The following is a 20,466-nucleotide window of genomic DNA, read 5'->3' as shown; positions in this document are numbered from 1 at the left end:
TACACTCTAAGCTATTGTAAGACATAAACATTTTATTATATGACTAGACAAAATTTTATTACAAAGTAGTTTCATAAAATTACTTTTTTGTGATCTATAATAACTATCTCTGTTAAGCTGTATTAAGACTGACTCTCTTACTTATTATGCTATCTAGAATGAATTAAGTGAGGAGTTATTCACCCCAGTATAAACTGTGTTTTCCCTGCAAGAATTGCGAGTATATACCTTTATATAATATTCATACATACAATGATACAATTGATATAAAATAATAAACTAACATTTATATAGTACTTTAATATTTTCAAAGTACTTATTAATTTGATTCTCACAACAATCTTAGGGGTGCATGCTGTTATTATTCCCATTTTACAGATAAAGAAATTAAGGCAGGCAGAAGTTAAATGACTTGTCCAGTCACACAGATTGTATGTATATGTTTGAGAGAGATTTGGACTCGGGTTATTTTGAGTCCAGGTTTAGTGCTCTGTTCCCTATACCAGTGATGGCAAATCTACAGCATGAATGCCAAAGATAGCACTCAGAGTACTCTCTATGGATACTCAGCAACCCTCCTTCCCCAACCCCCCCCCCCCCCCGAATTTGTTACTAGAAAGGCCAAGAACATAGGTGGAGCTGCTCCCCTCCCTCTCTCCACCATGCCTGACATTTTTTCACATCACCCTCTCCTCTGCCCAGCAGCCAATGGAAGCACCTAGGGGATAAGGTGGGTGGCTCACAGGTGGCAAAGCTGGAAGGGAGCAGAGCACTCAGGTCACTCCCCTCCCCTTCCTCACCTGCACTGAAGACATTCCTTACTTCATCTGCCCCTTTGCCCAGCAGCCCAATGGGAGCACTTTCTCCCTCCCCTGTGTGGAATAACAGGAGGGCATACCTAGCATGTGGGGGGAGAGGTATGGCACATGGTCTAGGGGTGGGTGGGCATGGCACTCGGTCTGGGGGGGGGGGTAGGGCGGGGCAGGACCCATTACTGCTCCAAAAGGTTCACCATCATTTCCCTAGTTGCCTGACTATTTTGATAAGTGTTATGAACATTTTACCATGGCTAGTATAGAGAATGAGTATGTTTTCCTTGAAATGCCATCTGTGATTCCTCTTTCTTTAAGAAAGATAAATCTGTTGACTGGATCTAATACTCAAACTAATGCTAACCAGTAGCTGTTATGAAGAGTATGTTAGTGAGAAGGGGTTATTAATAGAAACTTTGGATATGAAGTTAGGAAATATATTTTTTTTACCTTTCTGGTTAATTTGAAGAGAAATGGACACCTAGTCTAAGGCTAAGTATTTCTGAGTCAAAGGAAAAGAGAAATTCTTTTCCTCTTTCCTTTCCCAGCAATGAACTGTGATCTTTCTTAGATGACCCATGCAATAAAAGCTGTTTCCTTGACCAGCTATGTATTGCTTTTTGTGTGCAAGATGATAAGAACCAAGAAATAAAATAGCTATCATATTTTCTCCTAAGGTTTTGTCAGCCTCAGAAAAAGGTATTCTACTCTGATTTATGTACATCAGGTACCTATTGATCCTCAGATATGCAGAGATTTATGATGGCATAGAATTCTCTCAGGTGTCTTTCTAAATATTAGCTAGAAAACACAAAGTACTTTTGACTTAGAAAAAATTACTCTTTTTTGGAAAAGTATAATTGAGTACCATGGTTCTAAAGTCTAGGCTGATCACTGTCATGAGGAAATTTCCAAAAGACAGGAAACTACTTTTTGTAGTTTTTATTTTAAAACTCTCAACAAAAATTTAAAAGTTCATTAAAGGTTTTAAAACAAAATATAAATATTCAGTCTTATATTTTCAATAGCTTCACTGTATCCTAGATTGTCAAAATCTAGAAACACCAAGAAAATAACAACAATAACTGTTGATGTGATGAGGTTTTTGTTTGTTTTTTGGTATTCCAGCCGATTGTAATAAGCAACTTGTCAGTCCAAAATAGATACTTCTAAACTGATTCCTAATTCCTTATTATCTGAGCCTACAGAAACTCTACTACCCCAACCTTGTTTAACTGCAAAACCTTAAAGATGTTGCCTTTTTCTTTTGTACTAAAAATCCAGAAAACAAAACAAAACGAAATCAAAATCCAGGGCCCACATGATAGAAGGCAGAAATATAGAAGTCACTTCTTTAAAATCCTTGCTACTTCAAATATTATTCAAACAAACTATATATGTGTGTGTGTATATATATATATATAATATTTTTTAAATCGGTAACTGAATTTTCATATAAATGGGCAGCTGGGTGGCTCAGTGTATTGACAATCAGGCCTAGATATGGGAGGTACTAGGTTAAAATCTGGCTTCAGACACATCCTTACTATGTGACCCTGGGCAAATCACTTAACTTCCATTGCCCAGCCCTTACCACTCTTCTGCCTTGGAACCAAGACACAATACTAGTAGATTCTAAGATGGAAGGGAAGGGTTATAAAAATTTTAATTAAAAAAATACATATGTATCTATTTAGAAACATGATGTCCCCTCTGAAAAATTGCCTAAATATTTAAGATACATATATTCTGGTAATATTGAGTTGATCTAGTTCTGATAAAATATAAAAACACTTTGAAAAAAATCAATAATTTTATCAGTTTTTAATTCTGAAAAGTTTTGTAAAAAAAGAGAAAAAGTTTTATGATTTAAAGCCAGAAAAACAACTGAAATTTAAAGTGTCCTATCTATATGTATAGATAGGAATTTCTGATTTTTTAATGAGTACTTAGTATATTGCCTGGTTATAACAATACTGTGTGTCCTTCCTTTTCTCCAAAGAGTAATAATGGGCACATTATGTTTGGTAATTCCCTTCTGCAAAATGTCAAGTACAGTACTGACCATCACAGTGAGAAAGCAGAGGTCAGGAGTAACTAATCTGCTGTAAAAAAATCTGGTATATATATATATATATTAACTCTTTACCCACCTTTTACATATACTAGGTTCTCAGAAAAAAAAAAGGCAAACTAAATTAATAAGGGCACACTCCCACAAAACAATAAACACAAAAGAATTATTCCTTATTCTGATCTTCAGAGATAAAAGAGAAGAAAGAATACCCAATCACTTCAAGCACTCCTGCACACAACTAGTCATGTGTTGTCCTTCAGACCTTTCTTTTTCTTTTCTTTTTTTTTTAATTAAAACCCTTACCTTCCATCTTGTCTGAGGTCACATTTGAACCTAGGACCTCCTGTCTCTAGGCCTGGCTCTCAGTTTACTGAGCTACCCAGCTGCCCCCTGTAAGGGATCTTTCTGACAGTTATTATATGAAAAATAAATGGGCCCAAGCAAGAGAGGTTTTTCTTTTTTTTTTTAATTCTGAGTCTATCTTTTTTCCATTTAAATTTCTCCAAATATTTGATTTCTTCTTAGTTTCTTCTTTATGGCAGAACAAAATTAAACCAATAAGACAGTTGCCCATAATAATGCTAACTGAACTGCCTGCTCTGAGGAGGCCTAAGATATATTAGTGCCAGCCCTTCAGACATTTAATTTTTTTTTTAAAGTCCTTTCTCCTAGTTCAACTTCCTAGGCAATAATCTCTTCTTTACCCTAAAGATGAGATCTTGGGCATCAGGGGGGAAAGGAATTGTATATTTTTTCTTCCAGTTCTGTTGCAGCAATGTACTGATGGTCATTCTGTAGATAATACTCAAAATGTTATGCTAACTATAACATCCTGGCATCTCTCCTTTATTGATCAAGGACAAGATATGGGAAAGAATCTCTGGACCAATACATTTTTAGCCAGGGCTGTATATTCCATTATTGAATAGTACCAACTTTTAGAGCTCAAAACATAAAAAACTTCCAACCAAAATATACATCAGAATCCTCTCTGTTCAGGCGTTATCAGTCATGTCCAACTCTTTGTGAACTCATTTGGGGTTTTCTTGGAAAAGATACTAGAGTAGTTTGCTATTTCCTTCTCTAGCTCATTTAACAGATGAGGAAACTGAGGGGCATAGGATTAAGTGACTTGGCCAAGGTCACCCAGCTAGTAAGTGTTTGAGGTCAATTTGAACTCAAGTTGTCCTGATTCCAGGTCTGGAGTTCTATCCACTGTACCACCTAGCTGCCGTGTGTGACCTATTCTGATAGCAAAAACATCCCTCAAAACACTGAAAGTGAAAGTCGGGTGCTACCTCAAACCCATCAGATAGGTTAAAATGACAGAAAAGGAAAAATGAAAAATCCTAAAGGGGATGTGGGAAAATTGGCATACTGTTCCACTGTTGGTGGAACTGTTACCTAGTCCTATCATTCTGGAGAGCAATTTGGTACTATGCACAAAAAAGTTATTAAAAGGAGAATTTGATTTAATAAAAACTTTGTCTTAATAAGACACTGACTCTTTTTGGTCTATACCCTAAAGAGATCAAAGACAAAGGACTAACATAAGAAAAATGTTGATGGCAGCTCACTCTTATATAAGCAAAGAATTGGGGAATGGTTGAACAAGTTATGGTATATGAAAGTGATGAAACACACCATTGTGCTCTAAGAAATGATGCAAAGGATGGTTTCAGAAAAGCCTGGAGAAAAAATATAACAAAAAAGGGGAAAGGACCCACTTGTACAAAAATATTTATAGTTATTCTTTTTTTTTTTGGTGGCAAAGAATTGGAAATTGAGGGGATGTCTATCAATCGGGGAACAGCTGAACAAATTTTGGTCATTTTGTTTGTTGGTAATGTTGATAATGGAATAATATTGTGCTCTAAGAGATGTTAAACAAGATGATTTCAGAAAAAGCTGGAAAGATCTGCAGGAATTGATGCTGAGAGAAATAAGTAGAACCGGGAGAACATTGTACCCAACAAAGCAATATTGAACATTGATTATCTGTAAAAACTTGGCAACTCTCAGAAATGCAATGATCTGGGACAATCCTGAAAACCATAATGGGGAATGCTATACACCTCCAGAGAAAGAATGGTTGGAGTTGTCTATCACAGTACATTTTTGGTTTTATTTGGGGGTTTTGGTTATGGATGACTTTGCTCTTATAATAATGACCAACATGGAAGTGTGTTTTGCATGGCAATGAAAAAAAGAAAAGTCTATTTAGACTTACATACAGCCAAAATAAAAAATACTGTAAAGATAATAACTGTGAATTTCAACATGGTGATCAACATGGTGACTCACCACAGTTCCAAAGGACTCATGTTGAAAAATACTCTCTCCTGATAGAAAACTGATGGGCTCAGCAGAGTGCAGACTGAAACATATTTTTCTCTTTTTCTTGTTCCCCAACCCCTCTACCCCAGAAAATGGTTGTTTTGCATAATTTCATATTTGTGATATTTTATATATTTTTGCATTCTCAATGGGTAGGGGAAAGGTAAGGAGAGGTAGAGAATCTGGATTTGAAAATAAGATAAATGATTTTTTTTAAAGGAAATATGAATCAGAATAGAACAAAATGATGGGAAAAGGGAGTTTGAAGCTCAGCTCTGTTATGAGCTCCTCACAATAAACACCAGTCATGGACCTACTATCAGATCCAGAAATGACTTATGGTTTTAAGACAATAATATATAAAATAACTCCTATGTATATATATAGCATCTTTCTTCTAAATTAATGCCTCACTAATTAATTAGGGCTTTGTAAATTAGCTCATCGATCAACCCTGAAATATAGATTTGAACTTGTCCTAAAAAAAAGAGGAGGCAGCTGGGTAGCTCAGTGAATTGAGAGCCAGGCCTAGAGACAGGTCCTAGGTTCAAATATAACCTAGCTGTGTGACCCTGGGCAAGTCACTTGACCCCCCATTGCCTAGCCCTTACCACTCTTCTGCCTTGGAGCCAATACACAGTATGCCGGAAGTTAAGGGTTTTAATAAATAAAATTAAAAATTAAATTAAATTAAATTAAAAAAAAAGGAAACCGCTATCTGCCACCTATTCCCTTTCAGAACGACTTTCAAAATCTCTAATCCTGGGCCTTAGAAAATGCCACCTGCAGTTTTATATGTAAAACTGTGGGTAAAAGAGGTGCAGGAAATGATGTAAGATGAAAATCCCAAATCTTCTAGCAGCCAGTAGCAGCAATAGTTGAGTGGGAAATAAAGAAAACACAGCTTTCCCAAATAGCTAAGAAACAACCTCAGGGAGGTGGGTGATAGGGGAAATTTTCAGACAGGTCTGCTGGTTGGGGGCCGAAGCTTCTACATTACTCCCAAAACATCCAGTCTTTGTCTACTCCAGACATTAGGTTTCCTTTAATGCAGAGTCTACAGAAAAGCCTCAAGTCGTAGTTGCTATCCTTTAACTGATATCAATTTCCGGGGACGGAGGGTGACGGGGTGACCTGATCAATTCTGGCTCCAAAAAGAACTGTACTCAGAGGGCTGGGCATAAAGGGCAAAGACTGACACTTTCTTTGGCCTCTTGTACAATGGGGATGAGGAAAATGACAAGTGGGGGAAGGAACTAGAATCAGCTTAAGCCCCCAACCCCAAGGTGGGGGAAGGCATGACTCAAAAAGACAAAGACAGAGGATGCTTGGGCTCTGGATATAAGCATGGCAACAATAAAAGCATCTTGAGGAGAGAACAGGAAGTGAGTCCAGACAAAAAGATGGGGGGAAAAATGAGTTCGGGCTAAACGGAAGAAAGGACTGCATCCGTACCTGCTTCTCTTCCTTCTCTCCTGCCCTCACCCGAGGCTCCCTCTGTTTGTAGGGCACTAATCCGCATGTCCGCACTCCTTCAGCACCCGCGGAGGGCCAGGCCAGCTCTAGGGGAGCAGGGCCCTCCGAGTCCCGGGGCGCACAGGCCCAGCTCCGCCAGAGCCAGAGAGAGGTGAGCAGCAATGCTAGTGCGGTCCCCCAGAGCGGCAGCGTGGCCTGCAGCTCCTTAGGAGCCTCCATCCCCCGCCCCGGCCTCAGGGTAGGGGCTGGGTTGGGAGGGGGGGGGCACGGGATTTCGCCCCACCCTGAGGCGGAGCCCTAGGATTGGCCCCTGGATGTGGGTGGGAGGGGAGCCGTGGCCCCTCCCGGACTCCGGATCCAGAATTCCAGCCACAGCTTGGCAGGATGTGGTGTTTCCTCCCCGAGACGAACTCTGCCTGCTTCCACTGTCTCCTTTCATTCTGGACTCCTTGGGCCCCAACCCCTACCCCTCCAGTCAACCTGCTCCGGCCCCCCCTCACTCCCTAAAGAATCAAGTAAACCTCGGGGTAGGGGCTAAGGCAAGTAAAGCTTTGAGCTTTTTAGCTGAACAATACGATTCCCTAGCAATTTTTTCCTATCCTATTATTAGGTGTCAAAGGAAGTTTTTTTGATTCAGTTACCCACCAGCAATTGACTTAGCCCTTTTGAATTTTACTAGTGGCCTAGGGACACTCCAGCTGATTACCCAAGAACAAGATTCAGTACTCAGAACTATTAGATCAACAGCTGGAAGATTATCTTGAAGAACATCCAGTCCAAACCCCCTTATTTTACAACCCAAACAAGTCCAAGAAGGTTGATTTAGGCTCCTAGAGAGAGGGAAGAACCCGAAGTCTGAAAAATCCCAAGTTCATATCCTTCCAGAGACTAATTGTGTGATCCTGAACAAATCATTTAACCTCCCTGTGCCTTAACTTTCCTCGTCTATAAAATGAGAATAGCACTTACACTGCAAATCTTAACTAAAAAGCAATTAATTGTCCAAGACACAAAGATAGATTAGAGGGGAATTGAACCTCCAACTACAGTAGGTGCTTTTTCTACTGTACCATGCTGAAATTTATTCTAAGTATTTTTTACTAAGGCAGATGCTAACCAAATCTCATTAATAACAAATAAGAAACTAGTCAAGAAAGGTAAAATCAGATGTTGTTTTTAAGCAATCAAGTAATGACATTCATTCCAAACCAAAATTGTCATTGCAATAACCCCTGAAATATTGATAAAGCAGTTTTCATACTCTATAGGATTACAGTATCAGTGTGAATAACTATCATTTCTTGATTTTGTCCACAGTAATAGTAAATTATTGGGTTGTTTTGCCAAGTTCTCATGCTTAAGGCAGCAAGGCAACAAGTCCACAAGCTTTAAGGCAGTCCCAGTTCTCATAAAACGTGTGTTTTTTTTTAATTTGGCCCTATTTTCCCACATTTTTTGTAGTCAGCATTGATCCATTTCACCCCTTTCCTCCTTTTCATAATTCCTGAGTGGGGGAAGTAAGATAGAAGGCATTTCTTCTTCAATGGCCTTTAAAGTGAAGTGGACTCATCTTAGATCTTGCTCAGAAAGAAGTTAATCGTTTACATCTACCAGCTTTAAGTGAAAACTTTCCCCTGAATTAGGCTTTTATAATGTCATGATGAATGTAAATTCATCCTGTGTAGAAAAAAAAAATTATTCCCCCTTTTTATATAAAATTGAACTTATACCTTATATGGCAATTGAAGAGTTGAGGTTAAATTGGACAAGGACACAAAATTTCAGAATGTGGTAGTGATGGGAATATAAGGTAGAAATTCAGTTGTTAAGCATATGATCAATGCAGTGAAGATTCTTGAGAACCCAAACCAAATAAATTGACATTCAAAACAATTTTCTTCCCTTGGCCCAGTTCTAATGTGAAGTTGAGGAGATATCTTGAGGAGATAAGCACTTTCTCTTATTGGGAGCTAATAAAAATACTTTAGGACAAGAGTATTAAATTATAGGTTATCCTAATCCAAAATTGAATTCTTAGGTCTATGTTCTGTAGTGTAGAATACTCAGTGTGATGCAAGGCTTCAGGCTCTAATTTTAGAGGACAAGTAAATAAACAACTGCATTGTACAAACTTAAATGAGTAATGAAGGGAGGAAATAAAGGTGGAAAAAAACAAAACTGCACATGAATATTTTATTTAAAATAAGAAACAAGGGGGCAGCTGGGTGGCTCAGTGGATTGAGAGCCAGGCCTAGAGACTGGGAGGTCCTAAGTTCAAATATGACCTCAGCCAATTCCCAGCTGTGTGACCCAGGGCAAATCACTTTAACCTCCATTGCTACTCTTCTGCCTTGGAGTCAATACAAGATGGAAGGTAAGAGTTTAAAAAAATTTTTAATTAAAAAAAATAAAATAAAATAAGGAACAAATTTAACCCAGGTAAGATGTTTCTGATTGATGAGATGTGGACAATTATATTTCCTCTTTAGTACCTAGTCACCATGAAGAACTGGAGACAGAGATCTGAGGGTTGTGGCAGGGGCAGGTAGGTAGTGAAAAGAAGTTTCTTCTGATAGGCAATGCTTTTACATTAACTTTAGCTTTAACATAGCTAAAATGAAAATGTTTTGCATGACTTCACACATACAATCAATATAAAATTGCTTGCCATTCCCAATAAAATCAGGAGTGAAGCAAGAAAAAAAAAATATGTATATATAAAATTGCTTGCTTCTCAAGAAGAGATAGGCTAGGGAGAAGGAATTTGAAACTCACAATTTTTAAAAAGATTATCAAATTTTTAAAAGTATAATTAGGAAATATTTAATGAAATAATACTTTTTAAAAATCAGACCTTGCCTTTCAGAAGCAAAAAACAAAAAACTTTTAGCTTTACAAAATGTCCTAAACAATCACAAGGTTTTTAAAGCTTTTCAGCTAATAGGCATGTATGGTAATTATTTTTTTTTTCCTAATCCTCAGCTGAAATGCTTATCTAATAACATTCTGTTTTCACTATCCAATTTATAAGTTCAATCCCATTATAGCATTTTTTCCCATTAAAAAATCTTATCTTCAGGAGGTTCAACTTTATTTTTCTTGGTAGCAAGGATGAATGATTAGTGTGTCCTTTGTGACATATGGTGGTCCAGATACTAGCTTCTACTCTTTTGCTACTACCATACTACCATAATTTAAGTATCTTTGGCTATAAACTAAAATCTGAATACCTGCTTATTTACAGCTATCTACATTCAGGGTAAGATAAATATAAAGTCTTATTACTTGACTGATACATAAGCCAAGTATTGGGCTGAAGATGAAATAGGTTGAGACCTCTTGCCAAAGGGGTGATAGACTTAAAATGAAGACTGAGACATTCATCTTTATTTTTAGATATGACCAATGTAGGGATTTGTTTTGTTAGGCTGAATATTTGTTATGAGGGTTTTATAAATTGTTCAATAGTGAGAGGAGAAAATGATCAAAATACAAATATTTTTAAACCCAGTAACTTTGCCTAGACCTTCTAAACTTGGTGTTAGGGAACCCAATACATGAATGAATCCTGATGTCTTTGTACTACTCTTTTAACTGCCTAGAAATTTACTGCAGCATCCTATTCAGTTCTGTCCTTCCTAATAGGATTTTCCCTTCTCTTTCCCCCCCTTCAAAGCACTTACAAAGAATATGTTCCATTTCCTCAGGTTCCTTGGTCTGTTTCCAAAGATAACAGCTAAGTGGTCTATGCTAATGGTGAAGTGGGAAAAAATACAATGGAAAAAAAATCCAAATTCTAAAACAAACTCATAGGGAAAGGTTACTTCTGATGCTGTCAATGTATTTTATTTACTGATAGTATTTATTTTTAATAAATGTAAATGGGGACTTTATTTGTTAAGGAATTAAGGAGATATTTAAAAAGGCAAGTACAACTACTAGAAATGTGGAAACAAGGTATTGTTTATAGTATTTAAGAGCATTATTAGATATGAAGTACAAAGTCAGTTTAAATGCCTAATGATTTATACTTCATCCACACACATTCACAGTTTAAAAAAAGTTGTCCACTCATCCCCTTGGTATTGCAGTATATTCCATGTAATTAGAAGAGGCTGCAGTAGCATACCATGGCTTGCAGCTTATTGGGTGATATATCCATTCCCTCATTTCCCAACATGAAACAGTATCCACTGGAATCCACCCCTGCTCCAGCAACTGTTTAGCAAATAGCATTATATAACAGAAGAACTAAAGCTGCACAATAGGAAGAGATGATCATCTTCAGAATAAAGCCAGAGTGGTCCAATAATAAAAATAATTAAGAGAGCTACAATTTAATATCTTACAGTAAGACTTGAATTTCTTAGACAAATACCAACTTTTTGGGGACATTCCTAATTTCCAAATGCTAAGCATTTGAACTGTTTAAAACTTACAGAAAGTATGTTTCATGAAACCAGATAATGCTAACATATATATAAACTCCACTAACATTGGAAACATTTTTGTGAACAGACAGAATTTCAAAATGAAAATTCTAACATTAAATGAAAAGTGGCTATTTTTACTGTCCTATGTTCCTTCTCCCTTCCTCATCTTACACTGCTTGAACAGACCACACACCAGGAATGGGTTAAGGCAAGAATCAAAAGAAAGGACTGATGGTTAGTCCCAAAGTAATGCAATGGTATGAAAATGGATTCCAAAAAACCTGAAGCGCCAAGTGGAAAAAAAAATAATCAGGATTTAGCCCACACACCTATGATTTTTTGGTAGAAGGAATAAGATGTTGTTAAAGATCTAACAAAATTTTGTTGATTTGGCCCCATTTGCAATTCTGTAAGTTAGCAAAAACCCTATCTTGAAAAGAAATTTTCATATCAATAATTTCACTCAATAATCATAAAGTCAACTCAAGTGAAAAATTAATGCTGTAAATAAGAAGACAATAGCAACCCTGTTTGTCTTTAAACACATCATTTTTATCCTCCTTAAGTAAAGGCAAAGAAAGTATTAAACCTTTTTACCCAACACCATATTTGCCATCACAACTCATAAAGCTTTTATGCTTCTTAATCTTCTTTTAGATCTTCTCACCCTTTAAGCAGTATTTGATGGAAGTCGGAAGCTTGGACCAGAAATGAGCTGTCCAGATTCAAAGAAGATTAAGGAGTAGGTAGAAGCAGAGGAGGTGAAAACTGGGTTGGATGGCTACTAACACTGCAGTCACCTCTAGTGAAGTCTCATTACTGCTCAGGGTTGAGCACAGCCTCCAAGTTTCCCTAATGCTGCTAAGGAAAGTACAACTGCCTAAATCAGTATGTTGACAACACAAGTTTGTGAAAAGATAAAGGAGATGACTAATTACAGAAGACTAGATAACCCAAATTAGAGGTACTTGAAAGCTAAGATTTCTCATCTAAGACTAGTGGAGATAAGAGTAACTAACATATTACAAATCAATAAATATCATAAAGTGATCAGTAATTAATTATAACTCTAGCACAACTCAAAACATAACAGAAACAGGAAGGAAGCAAGATTACAAAAAGGACAACTGTATAGTTAATTTTGGATTATGACAAAATAATTTAAGTGGTAGGGCTAATTCAAGACTCTTATTTCATTAACTCTGCCCCTAATTTTTAAAAGGTCAACTTCCTTATGGAATTCCAATCTCACAAGCAGAAAGTAAAATAAAAATGTGGCCTCTAGTTTTTATAATTCAAGGGGAAATTAAAAAACAAAATGGCACAGATCTTACCGGCAAAAAGCATTTCAGTGACAAGTTATAGACACTTAAGATTAACATGATTCCCAACTCCTCCAAAACGCCTAAGAATTACTTTTGACATGGACATATTTTGAGTTGCACAAGAGGAAAAGGATTTTAGTTTTTCCATGATTTACAACGAGAGAAAGAGTCATTCTTTTATTTTGAATTGTGACTTTACATAATGAAAGGTCTGAGGACTGTGAACTGCTTCTTTTCTCATGTGAAGCAGTTAATATTGCGGCAGACAAGGCTGAAGGGTGAGGTAGGGAAAGAGGAGGGAGAGTCAACAACAGAGTAGCCAAAAGCCTCCACTCCCCTGTCCCTCACTTGCCTGGTTGCTTTTCCATAAGCAAAGAAGACCTGTAATTTCCGTTGGGGGAAGAAACAAATCCCAAATCAACATTCCTCCAGTACCATGATAAAAGGGCACCAGGGGAAGGTTCTGATCAACTAAAGGAAAGAAACATTGAAAGTTATAAAATGAATTCCATTTTATTAAATAATGCAAATATTTTTCTTGGCACCATTTAGACAGCGGTTCTTAGCTTCTTTTGTAGAACAAACCATGTTAATTTGAATTGGTGGAGAAGACCATTTAAATCAACTGACAGCAAACTGATTCACTTTTGAGGGCAGTCCTCATTGTCTGGCTTTCCTTGTCCCTCACCTCATCTGCAGGATCCAATGGGACTCCCTTCCCTCACCCTGTCAGCTCAGTGTGAGCATGTCCTTTAAAATCAACAGCAATACCACTTGGTCACCTGGAGGAGCTGCGCTCTTTGCTCACACAGTCATCCTGAGAGGTGGTGTCACCATTGCCCATCATATTGCAGGTCCTCCTCTTTTTCCTCCGGTGCACTGTTCCATCAGCTTCAGAACCAGATTCACACTTGAATATAAGGTGAAAAAAACAAATTCAATACGGTACACATTTAATCTTTACACTACATTACTCTGTCCTCAGGAGACCACACAAAGAATCTAGTAGTCATTTTGAAGCTATTCTTTAACAAAACTTTTTAGATGTTTGTGTTTCCCATAAGGCTTGCCATTATTCTCCATCTAAATTTTCCTTTATGGGGGGCAGCTGGGTGGCTCAGTGGATTGTGAGTCAGGCTTAGAGACTGGAGGTCTTGGTTCAAATCTGGCCTCAGACACTTCCCAGCTGTGTGACCCTGGGCAAGTCACTTGACCCCCATTGCCTAGCCCTTACCACTCTTCTGCCTTGGAGCCAATACACAGTATTGACTCCAAGTCAGAAGGTAAGGGCTTTAAAAATGAATGAATGAATGAATGAATTTTCCTTTGTTACATGTGAACAAGTATATTTCAATATTTTAAAAGAGCTGCCTTTTCAGCATACTCCCTCTACTGTTGAATATTGTATGTCATTTGTTATATACATTAGTAGACTATTGCTTCCTGAATTGCCGTGTAACTCCCCCTAGTTCTCTTCCCCTAGCCCATCCCCAAATCCAACAAAAGAACAAAAATTCGGAGGTTAACTTCCCAATGATAAGCTTCTTTAAACTTGGCTAAGCTGCTTTTTGAGTGAAAGATATAGTTTAGTGTCAGCACTATCTTCCACATTTTTCAAGCTTGGAAGGGGACTATGAGGCACTCCACACATACCCCTCCTCACACACACTTTGCTGGCATGAGCCTTGAAGAGTAGGTTCAAACTCACATTATGATAAGATTAAGTAAGATCTGATCTGATACAGCTACACAACCAATTACAATGGGGAACCTCCCCACAATTTTAGCTCCATAACAAGGGATATGAAACCAAAACAGATTATGACATGCAATCCAGGTTTTTTGTTTATCTCAAAAAGAAAAAAAATTAAATGTAGTCAGTGATACAAAGTAGCAAAAATCCTTTTAAAAACACAAGTCCTTGGTCTATTAGATTATATAAAATGAGATATTTTCTCTGCCCTCTTAAGGATGGCTTTCCATTCCAGAAATCTATTAGAATAGGACAATGATTTCTGGAAGAATCAGACAAAGGTATAATTCTATAAACTTTCCCAAAATATCCAGGGCTAAGAGAAGAGATGCCCTTCTGACCAAAGTCCATGCTCATAAGATAGCTTAAGTTAGCATGAGGTAAGGTTTCCTGCTCAGCTTTACCTACCTCAGAATCAGAGTCAGATGAGCTAGAGCTGGAAGAGCTGGAGGAGTCACTAGAACTGTCAGAGGCGATACCCGTGGATTCTTGGAGATCAACGGAGTCAGCAAGTACTGCCAGCTCAGGGTGTTCTTGCTTCAAAATCCTAAAAGATGAAAGATCACGTTTGTGCGGCTTTACCAAAGAGCAATGACGACAAACAAGGATGCAGGGTTAGAGTTGAGACTTAAGACGCCTTGAACCGAGGAATGCCAATGTATGCTCTACTTCAGAGGGCATTTTTTTTTGACAGTGGTGAAATCAAAGACCAAAGCACAAGTTGGGGTGCAAAAACTTATAATTTTTTTGAAATTGCTTTCTTGACCAGCTACATACACCACTATGTTACACTGCAGGGAAAAGAGCCAAATGGACTATGCTTGTAATTTTTTTGGCATTAAAAGAAGAAAACAAGAAGCACAGGGAAATTAAGTTTCCTGGTTGTTTTAATGAAAGTCACCTTTCCACAGCACAGCATTTAAAAGCCTAACATGGATTTAGTTAAATTCAATTTTGACTAGGGAAAATTAGACATATAAGAAAAAGGAGTTATATGTGGCAGATTGGTATCCTTCCTTTTACTGAGGGGGTTATCATTTAGAAAATTATAAATTACTGAACAAGGACATAGAAAGCTCAAAAACTGGACTAAAGAGAAAGCCTTCTATCTTTAGGAAAGTTGGTTTGATATCCACGTTAGTAGATGGCAAAAATCTCATTCTCTTTAGAGGGCTTCTAGATAGCCCATAGCACACCTTGCAGTGGCCTATATGAACAGAGTCAATGGGTCTCAGCCCTCTGAGGTACCCAAGAATCCAAGGAAGAACAACAAAAGCCACCACCCTTGCTGGCCATCTCAGCAGGGAAGCTGAGGGCTGAGTGAGCCAGAATCCCCCTCTTACCCCGAGTGCTGGTCCCTCCAGGTCAGGGTTGGGACACAGTGGCACGGGGTGGCTTGCAACTGCCGCTGCCCGTGCTGTATCTGTTCTGTGGATAAATAGAGGAGCTAAGTCTCCAGGGCAGTCACCCCACAAGAATTGAAGGCAATAGTTCAAATGGGAATAATGCTTCTTGGTAATTAAAAACAAAAACAAAAGAAAAAAACAGAAACAAAAAACCCAAAAACTAATAAGTTCATTTTCCCAGTTCTAATTTAAAAATAAAATAAAAACAATATCAAAAAACACAAAAATACATTTCTGATCCTAAGCATGCAAAAAAAATTCTAGTTGAACATCTTTAGAAGTAACTGATTTTGGACCCAAACTCTTCAACCCCAAATACTTTGCTTGCAGTCCCAGCTGTTCCCAGGCCTATTCAATATGGATGTATTTCACTTCAGCAATGAGGACAGAAATCTGGGCTTTTTCTGTTTAGTTTTCGGTAGAAATGTGTTCATGACAAAAAGTAAAATCTGACACTTCTCACCTGTACCATTTCCTTGATAACTTTGGCCTTCCTCTTACTGTCTTGTGCCACACAACAGGGAAATTAGTGCTGCTGGCAAAGTTTTGAGTGATAGCAATAGTAGTGTCAAGGTTGAGAACAACATGCCACCAACCTCCTGAAATTCAAAAAACATTGTACATCCATTAAACATCGATGTCACATTAACTTAACTAAAGCATCAATGCCACTTCTGTGTCACTCTTAAATTTTGATTTGCTGGCTTGTCACTTATAAAATTTTGCTTATGGATAAAAAGTTCTTTCTTACTTTGAAGGGAATTCCTAAGATATATAAACTATCTTGGATGGTTAAGTTCACTAGGTCCTCATGCCACATTTAGAACATTTTAGCAACCCTCCTTAGTTAATTTCAAGGGTTGAAATTTCCTACCAAGTATCCTGAAAAATTTTTAAAAATTATCTTTTTCCTTGTTGTTATCCTCACCTACCTTAAGAAATTATACAAATATCAGTTTCCAATAAGCACAATTAAATAATTTCTTTGCACGCTATCTCCTGACTGCCTTTGTAGAGGCTGCCTCAATGCTTAGGGAAGGCACTCCCTCTCTGCTCTTTTAAAACCCTAAGCTTCAGCTAGATCATGTGTTATCTTCTATTAGTCTTTCCTGATCTCCTTGTTAATGCTTGCTTTCTCCTTGAATTATCTCATATATACTTATTTATATGCTGCTAGATCATGTGTTACTTTCTATTATAAAAGTCTTTCAGAGCGCTTCTTATAATGGAAAGTTAACAACAACAACAAAATCACAGGAGGTTTGAAAAACTGGTATGTGCTTGATAATGAAGAAAAAAAGCATTTATTAAGTAGTAAAATTACTATGTGCATACAAATATAAAAGCTGTCATTCCTACTCTCAGTTAAGCTCACAATCTATTCTAAGTGACAAGCCTCTCTCAACTTAGCTAAATGGGTCTTTCTTTGATTCATAGAGACATAGATTAAGTACCCCATATTTTCAAAAATGAATACTAAGTCAATTCATCATTCAATTATATCATGGGTGTATAAGGACTTCTGAGTTACATTTTGTTTAAATCTGCTCATGTTAAGATGTGTTGAACCTCCTGTGATTTTATTTTTTTCACCAATATACACACCTGGTACAAAAACAGTCTCTCCTGGTTTCTGTAAAATTTCTAAGGGTTTAAATTCTGGTGGCCAAGTTGGAAGCTGTGTCCGTGGATAAATAGTATTGAACCAGGTAATAGCTTCATCTTGCTGGTTTCCACCTTCATCACGAGTCACCTTTATAAGTTCCCTGGGAGTACTGGTAGGAAATAGGCACCAGCGTTTGTGTCCTTGTACCAAGGCATTCCATGCACTGGTACCCAAGGGATCAATGTGAATTCCAGTTCCAGACCGTGGTGGTCCCATCACAAACCACCTATGGTAAGAAAAAAATTATCTAATTATGAGCAGTGTATAAAATTGTAATCTCTTAATATTTATATACACAGAAATACAAACAGTATCCATTTAAAGAAGAGGAAGTTAAAAGCAATATTTCATGTAGTCTGTTACCCAAATTTTGCCAAATATCTGGAATGGGAAGAAAAATGTTAAAAGAAGATCTCTCTTTTCCTGCTGTTCCTATAGAAATCACAATTCAAATATATGAGAGCCAACTAGGAAGCAAGGTACTAAAGAAGAGGAGGTAAAATATGGTCTGTTTTCAAGGAGCTTACAATCTAGGGGAGATCAAAGATATAAACTTAAAACAGTATCTCCCAAAATAACTGAACAAATTATGCTTAGAAGAAAAAATAGCTGTTAGAACAAAGACCAAAGTCTACAAAATACTGAATACTTGGATAATTTAAATGAATGATTCCTAATCATTATACTGAGATAAGAAATAAAAGAGGAAAATAAAAGAAGAGCCTTAGGACACTGACATTAAAGGAGAGACACTCCCAATTCTCTCCTATGACAGGGACTACACATAGGATTTCATTGTTATAAGGAACTCCCTGTTGAGGAAACTTCTATCAAAGAAAGTCAGCACCTTTTCTGCAGCTTAGTCTTAAATGACCAGGCCAGCATCATAAAACAAGTATATCCCAGAAGCAGAATACTCTTAAGAGTTTCCTCTAGACAAGGTCCTAAATAAGTCTGTGTTTCCATTTAGGGATAGTACTAAAACCCAGATCAGAGACAAAATTCCCACTTGTCCTCTGGGATAATACCCCAGACACCTCAGTCTTGCAAAGGTTTTAAAATCAATTTTTCCTTTCCCACTCATAATATTATACACTGAGATGGGTAATTTATCTAGATTCTTAAGGCTTTATGATATATGATCTGTCCCTAGATGTTGAAAAAAAAAACATAGCTAACCAAGGAAAGAGTTTTCTTTTGAAGGAAACATTCCCAAAATAGGTAAATCTCTTTAATCATATGTAATGATGAAAATAAATGACATACTAAACCACATTCAGAGTTCCTGGTTCAAATTCTAGCTTTGCAACTTACTGCCAATGTTAAGGGTAAGTCAGTTTAAAACTTTGGGTGCAAATTTCTTCACCTATAAAAATTTCTTCACTATATATAAAGGAGGAGTGTGGACTAGAGGATCTCTATAAAAAATCTCTTCCAGCTCCAAATCTACAATCCTATCTCAACCCCCCCTCCTCTTCCCTTACTGGTCTTTATCCCCTACCACCTAAAACAAACAAAATACCACTCTTAAACGCCGGTTGTATACTGGAAAGCATTTAATAATTGTTTGATGAATTTAAAGCTTAAAGACAGTCAACTTTAAATAATCAGTCTAAGTATTCACTTGGAATTTTATTTATCAGCTTTCTTTCTACCATGGTTGCTAGTATACTTAGCAGTTAATTTACCTGTTTGAGTGGAGGCAAGATAAATAGAAGACAGATGAAGCCTGGTCAATACTGATGTTTGTCAAATGTTCTGGTAATGGGTTGAAAATGGCCAAATTAAGCTCCTGGCAACTATGAAAAACTATAGTGGTAATAAGATTTTAGTTACCCAATAAAAACTACCAGCATATTGAAAACTGGGTAGTCTACCTGTAAGGTGGCCTGCGCTTTTCTCCTGCATATTGGAACAGGTCATCTGTGAAAAATTTGGGAACCTTATAGTCCTCCAAAAGTTTCCTCCTCTTGGGGTGCTCCCCATAGCTGCTATCAAAGATGTAGAGGGGGCTATCATCTCGGGTGCTCTCCATGTATTCAATGTAGTACTTCATCTTCATCTTCACGGAATAGCCATCATTATCTTCCCCGCACTTGAACTTCTGATTCCTGTATTTGCGTTTCAAGCGCTCCAGAGTCCATTTTTCCTGGGCGGACCAGCCCTCCTGGGCTTTCAGCAGGACGACGGGTTTGTAAGGCCTTTCGTACCGCTCCACAAACTCTTCTACCGAGAGCTGTAAAGCATCCACTCTTTCCACGTTATCCTGAAAACGTTATAACAGACATTGAGGTTAAGCGGGAAGGGAAAAAGAATTGGCAAAATGCGGGTATCCCTCCGGGGGGGGGGGCCGATTATCACTGACTCAGGTGAGTGGTCACAGATCTCGTCTCTTCCTCGGCTTCTGGGAGGAAGTCTACCCTCCAGGGTCTCCTTACCCCTCCTCCCCCAAAGTGGCTGCCACTGGTATTAGGGCTCTCCCACGTGGGGTGCGGAGACCCTTGTCAGCAGGGTCTGCCACTCCCCTCCCAGCCAAATTGTCCGGCAGGAAGTGGAGGTCCCCAGGCTAGCTCGTCTTCCTCAAGGCCGCCCCCGAAGCATGGGCCCCAGGCGGATCCAGCACCACACACCTCTGCCGCAGACCGGGGGGGGGGGGGAGGGGGGTAGAGGGGAGGGAGTTCGGGCAGTCCTCTGCCACCACAGGCGGGCTCCGCCCCAGGCACAGAGCCGGGCCTCGGGCTGCTGCGGGCCCCCCACCGGATCCCGTCCGCACTCACCACCACTGAGGCTGGGTTCAGCGAGAAGCTCTCGAAGTAGTTGTGCCGGGTCCAGTCCAGAGAGTCTTTCAGCTCGGGCCGCGCGCTGCGCTTCGCCTCCCGAATCCGCTTCTTGCTCTTGTGGTTCATCCTGCAGGAGGCTCCGGTCGGCCCTCACCCTTCTCTGCTATGTCCTCGACTCGCTCAACAAGCTCCAGAAGGCTCTGCGATCCGCCCCCTACCCTGTAAGGGGGGGGGGGGGAAGAGCAAGGAGAAACAGATAGCTCTCCTTTTCCACCGGCTCCTTTAAATGTACCTTCCAGAAAATTCAGTTCACTAGCACCTCCCCTTCCTTGAGTCTCGGATTGGCGGAACGAGGACCCTCCAGCACCACCCACAAGCCTTAGGGAACCGCTTATTGGTCG

At 38.6% G+C, this 20,466-nt stretch overlaps 2 protein-coding genes across 9 annotated transcripts in view; both read right to left on the bottom strand.

Moving 5' to 3' along the window:
- The window catches only part of MXRA7 (matrix remodeling associated 7), a 47,123-nt gene extending 39,957 nt beyond the window's left edge, over positions 1 to 7,166 (bottom strand). For 3 of the 7 annotated variants that reach the window (XM_056814251.1, XM_056814253.1, XM_056814252.1), the window contains exon 1: positions 6,682 to 7,117. In XM_056814251.1, coding sequence (XP_056670229.1) covers positions 6,682 to 6,921 — 240 coding nt within the window. In that variant the 5' untranslated portion in view covers positions 6,922 to 7,117. Of the gene's footprint in view, positions 1 to 6,681 lie in introns of all 7 variants that reach the window. The other 4 variants (XM_056814250.1, XM_001380576.4, XM_056814249.1 and 1 more) reach the window with 4 other exon arrangements.
- A 5,788-nt stretch (positions 7,167 to 12,954) lies between these two features.
- On the bottom strand, positions 12,955 to 20,403 carry JMJD6 (jumonji domain containing 6, arginine demethylase and lysine hydroxylase). 2 transcript variants are annotated; one of them, XR_008915861.1, is made up of 7 exons: positions 20,063 to 20,364; positions 19,163 to 19,551; positions 17,225 to 17,511; positions 16,083 to 16,218; positions 15,557 to 15,641; positions 14,622 to 14,760; positions 13,293 to 13,370 (listed from the first exon to the last, which is right to left on the bottom strand). XR_008915861.1 is itself a non-coding variant. In XM_056814248.1 (6 exons), exons 1-6 carry the CDS (start codon positions 20,189 to 20,191, stop codon positions 13,239 to 13,241), a joined length of 1,212 nt encoding a protein of 403 aa, XP_056670226.1. In that variant the 5' UTR covers positions 20,192 to 20,403; the 3' UTR covers positions 12,955 to 13,238. The 2 variants fall into 2 exon arrangements, 1 of the variants encoding a protein (XP_056670226.1); XM_056814248.1 differs by lacking the exon at positions 15,557 to 15,641 and having other exon boundaries at positions 12,955 to 13,370; positions 20,063 to 20,403.
- Positions 20,404 to 20,466: the final 63 nt, after the last annotated feature.

The sequence above is a fragment of the Monodelphis domestica genome, chromosome 2 (genome assembly GCF_027887165.1).
Source record: "Monodelphis domestica isolate mMonDom1 chromosome 2, mMonDom1.pri, whole genome shotgun sequence".
NCBI classification, from domain to species: Eukaryota; Metazoa; Chordata; class Mammalia; order Didelphimorphia; family Didelphidae; genus Monodelphis; species Monodelphis domestica.
This window is presented reverse-complemented; position numbering and strand designations above follow the sequence as displayed.

What these genes read in the sequence shown, in the direction of transcription:
- JMJD6 (XM_056814248.1), bottom strand. Translation starts at nt 20,191, where the DNA reads ATGAACCACAAGAGCAAGAAGCGGATTCGGGAGGCGAAGCGCAGCGCG. An exon ending in AGAGACTGTTTTTGTACCAG is followed by an intron (nt 16,219 to 17,224) that starts GTGTGTATATTG and finishes TTTGAATTTCAG; the next exon opens with GAGGTTGGTGGCATGTTGTT. An exon ending in TTATCAAGGAAATGGTACAG is followed by an intron (nt 14,761 to 16,082) that starts GTGAGAAGTGTC and finishes TTCATCTTTTAG; the next exon opens with GATTTTGAAGCAAGAACACC.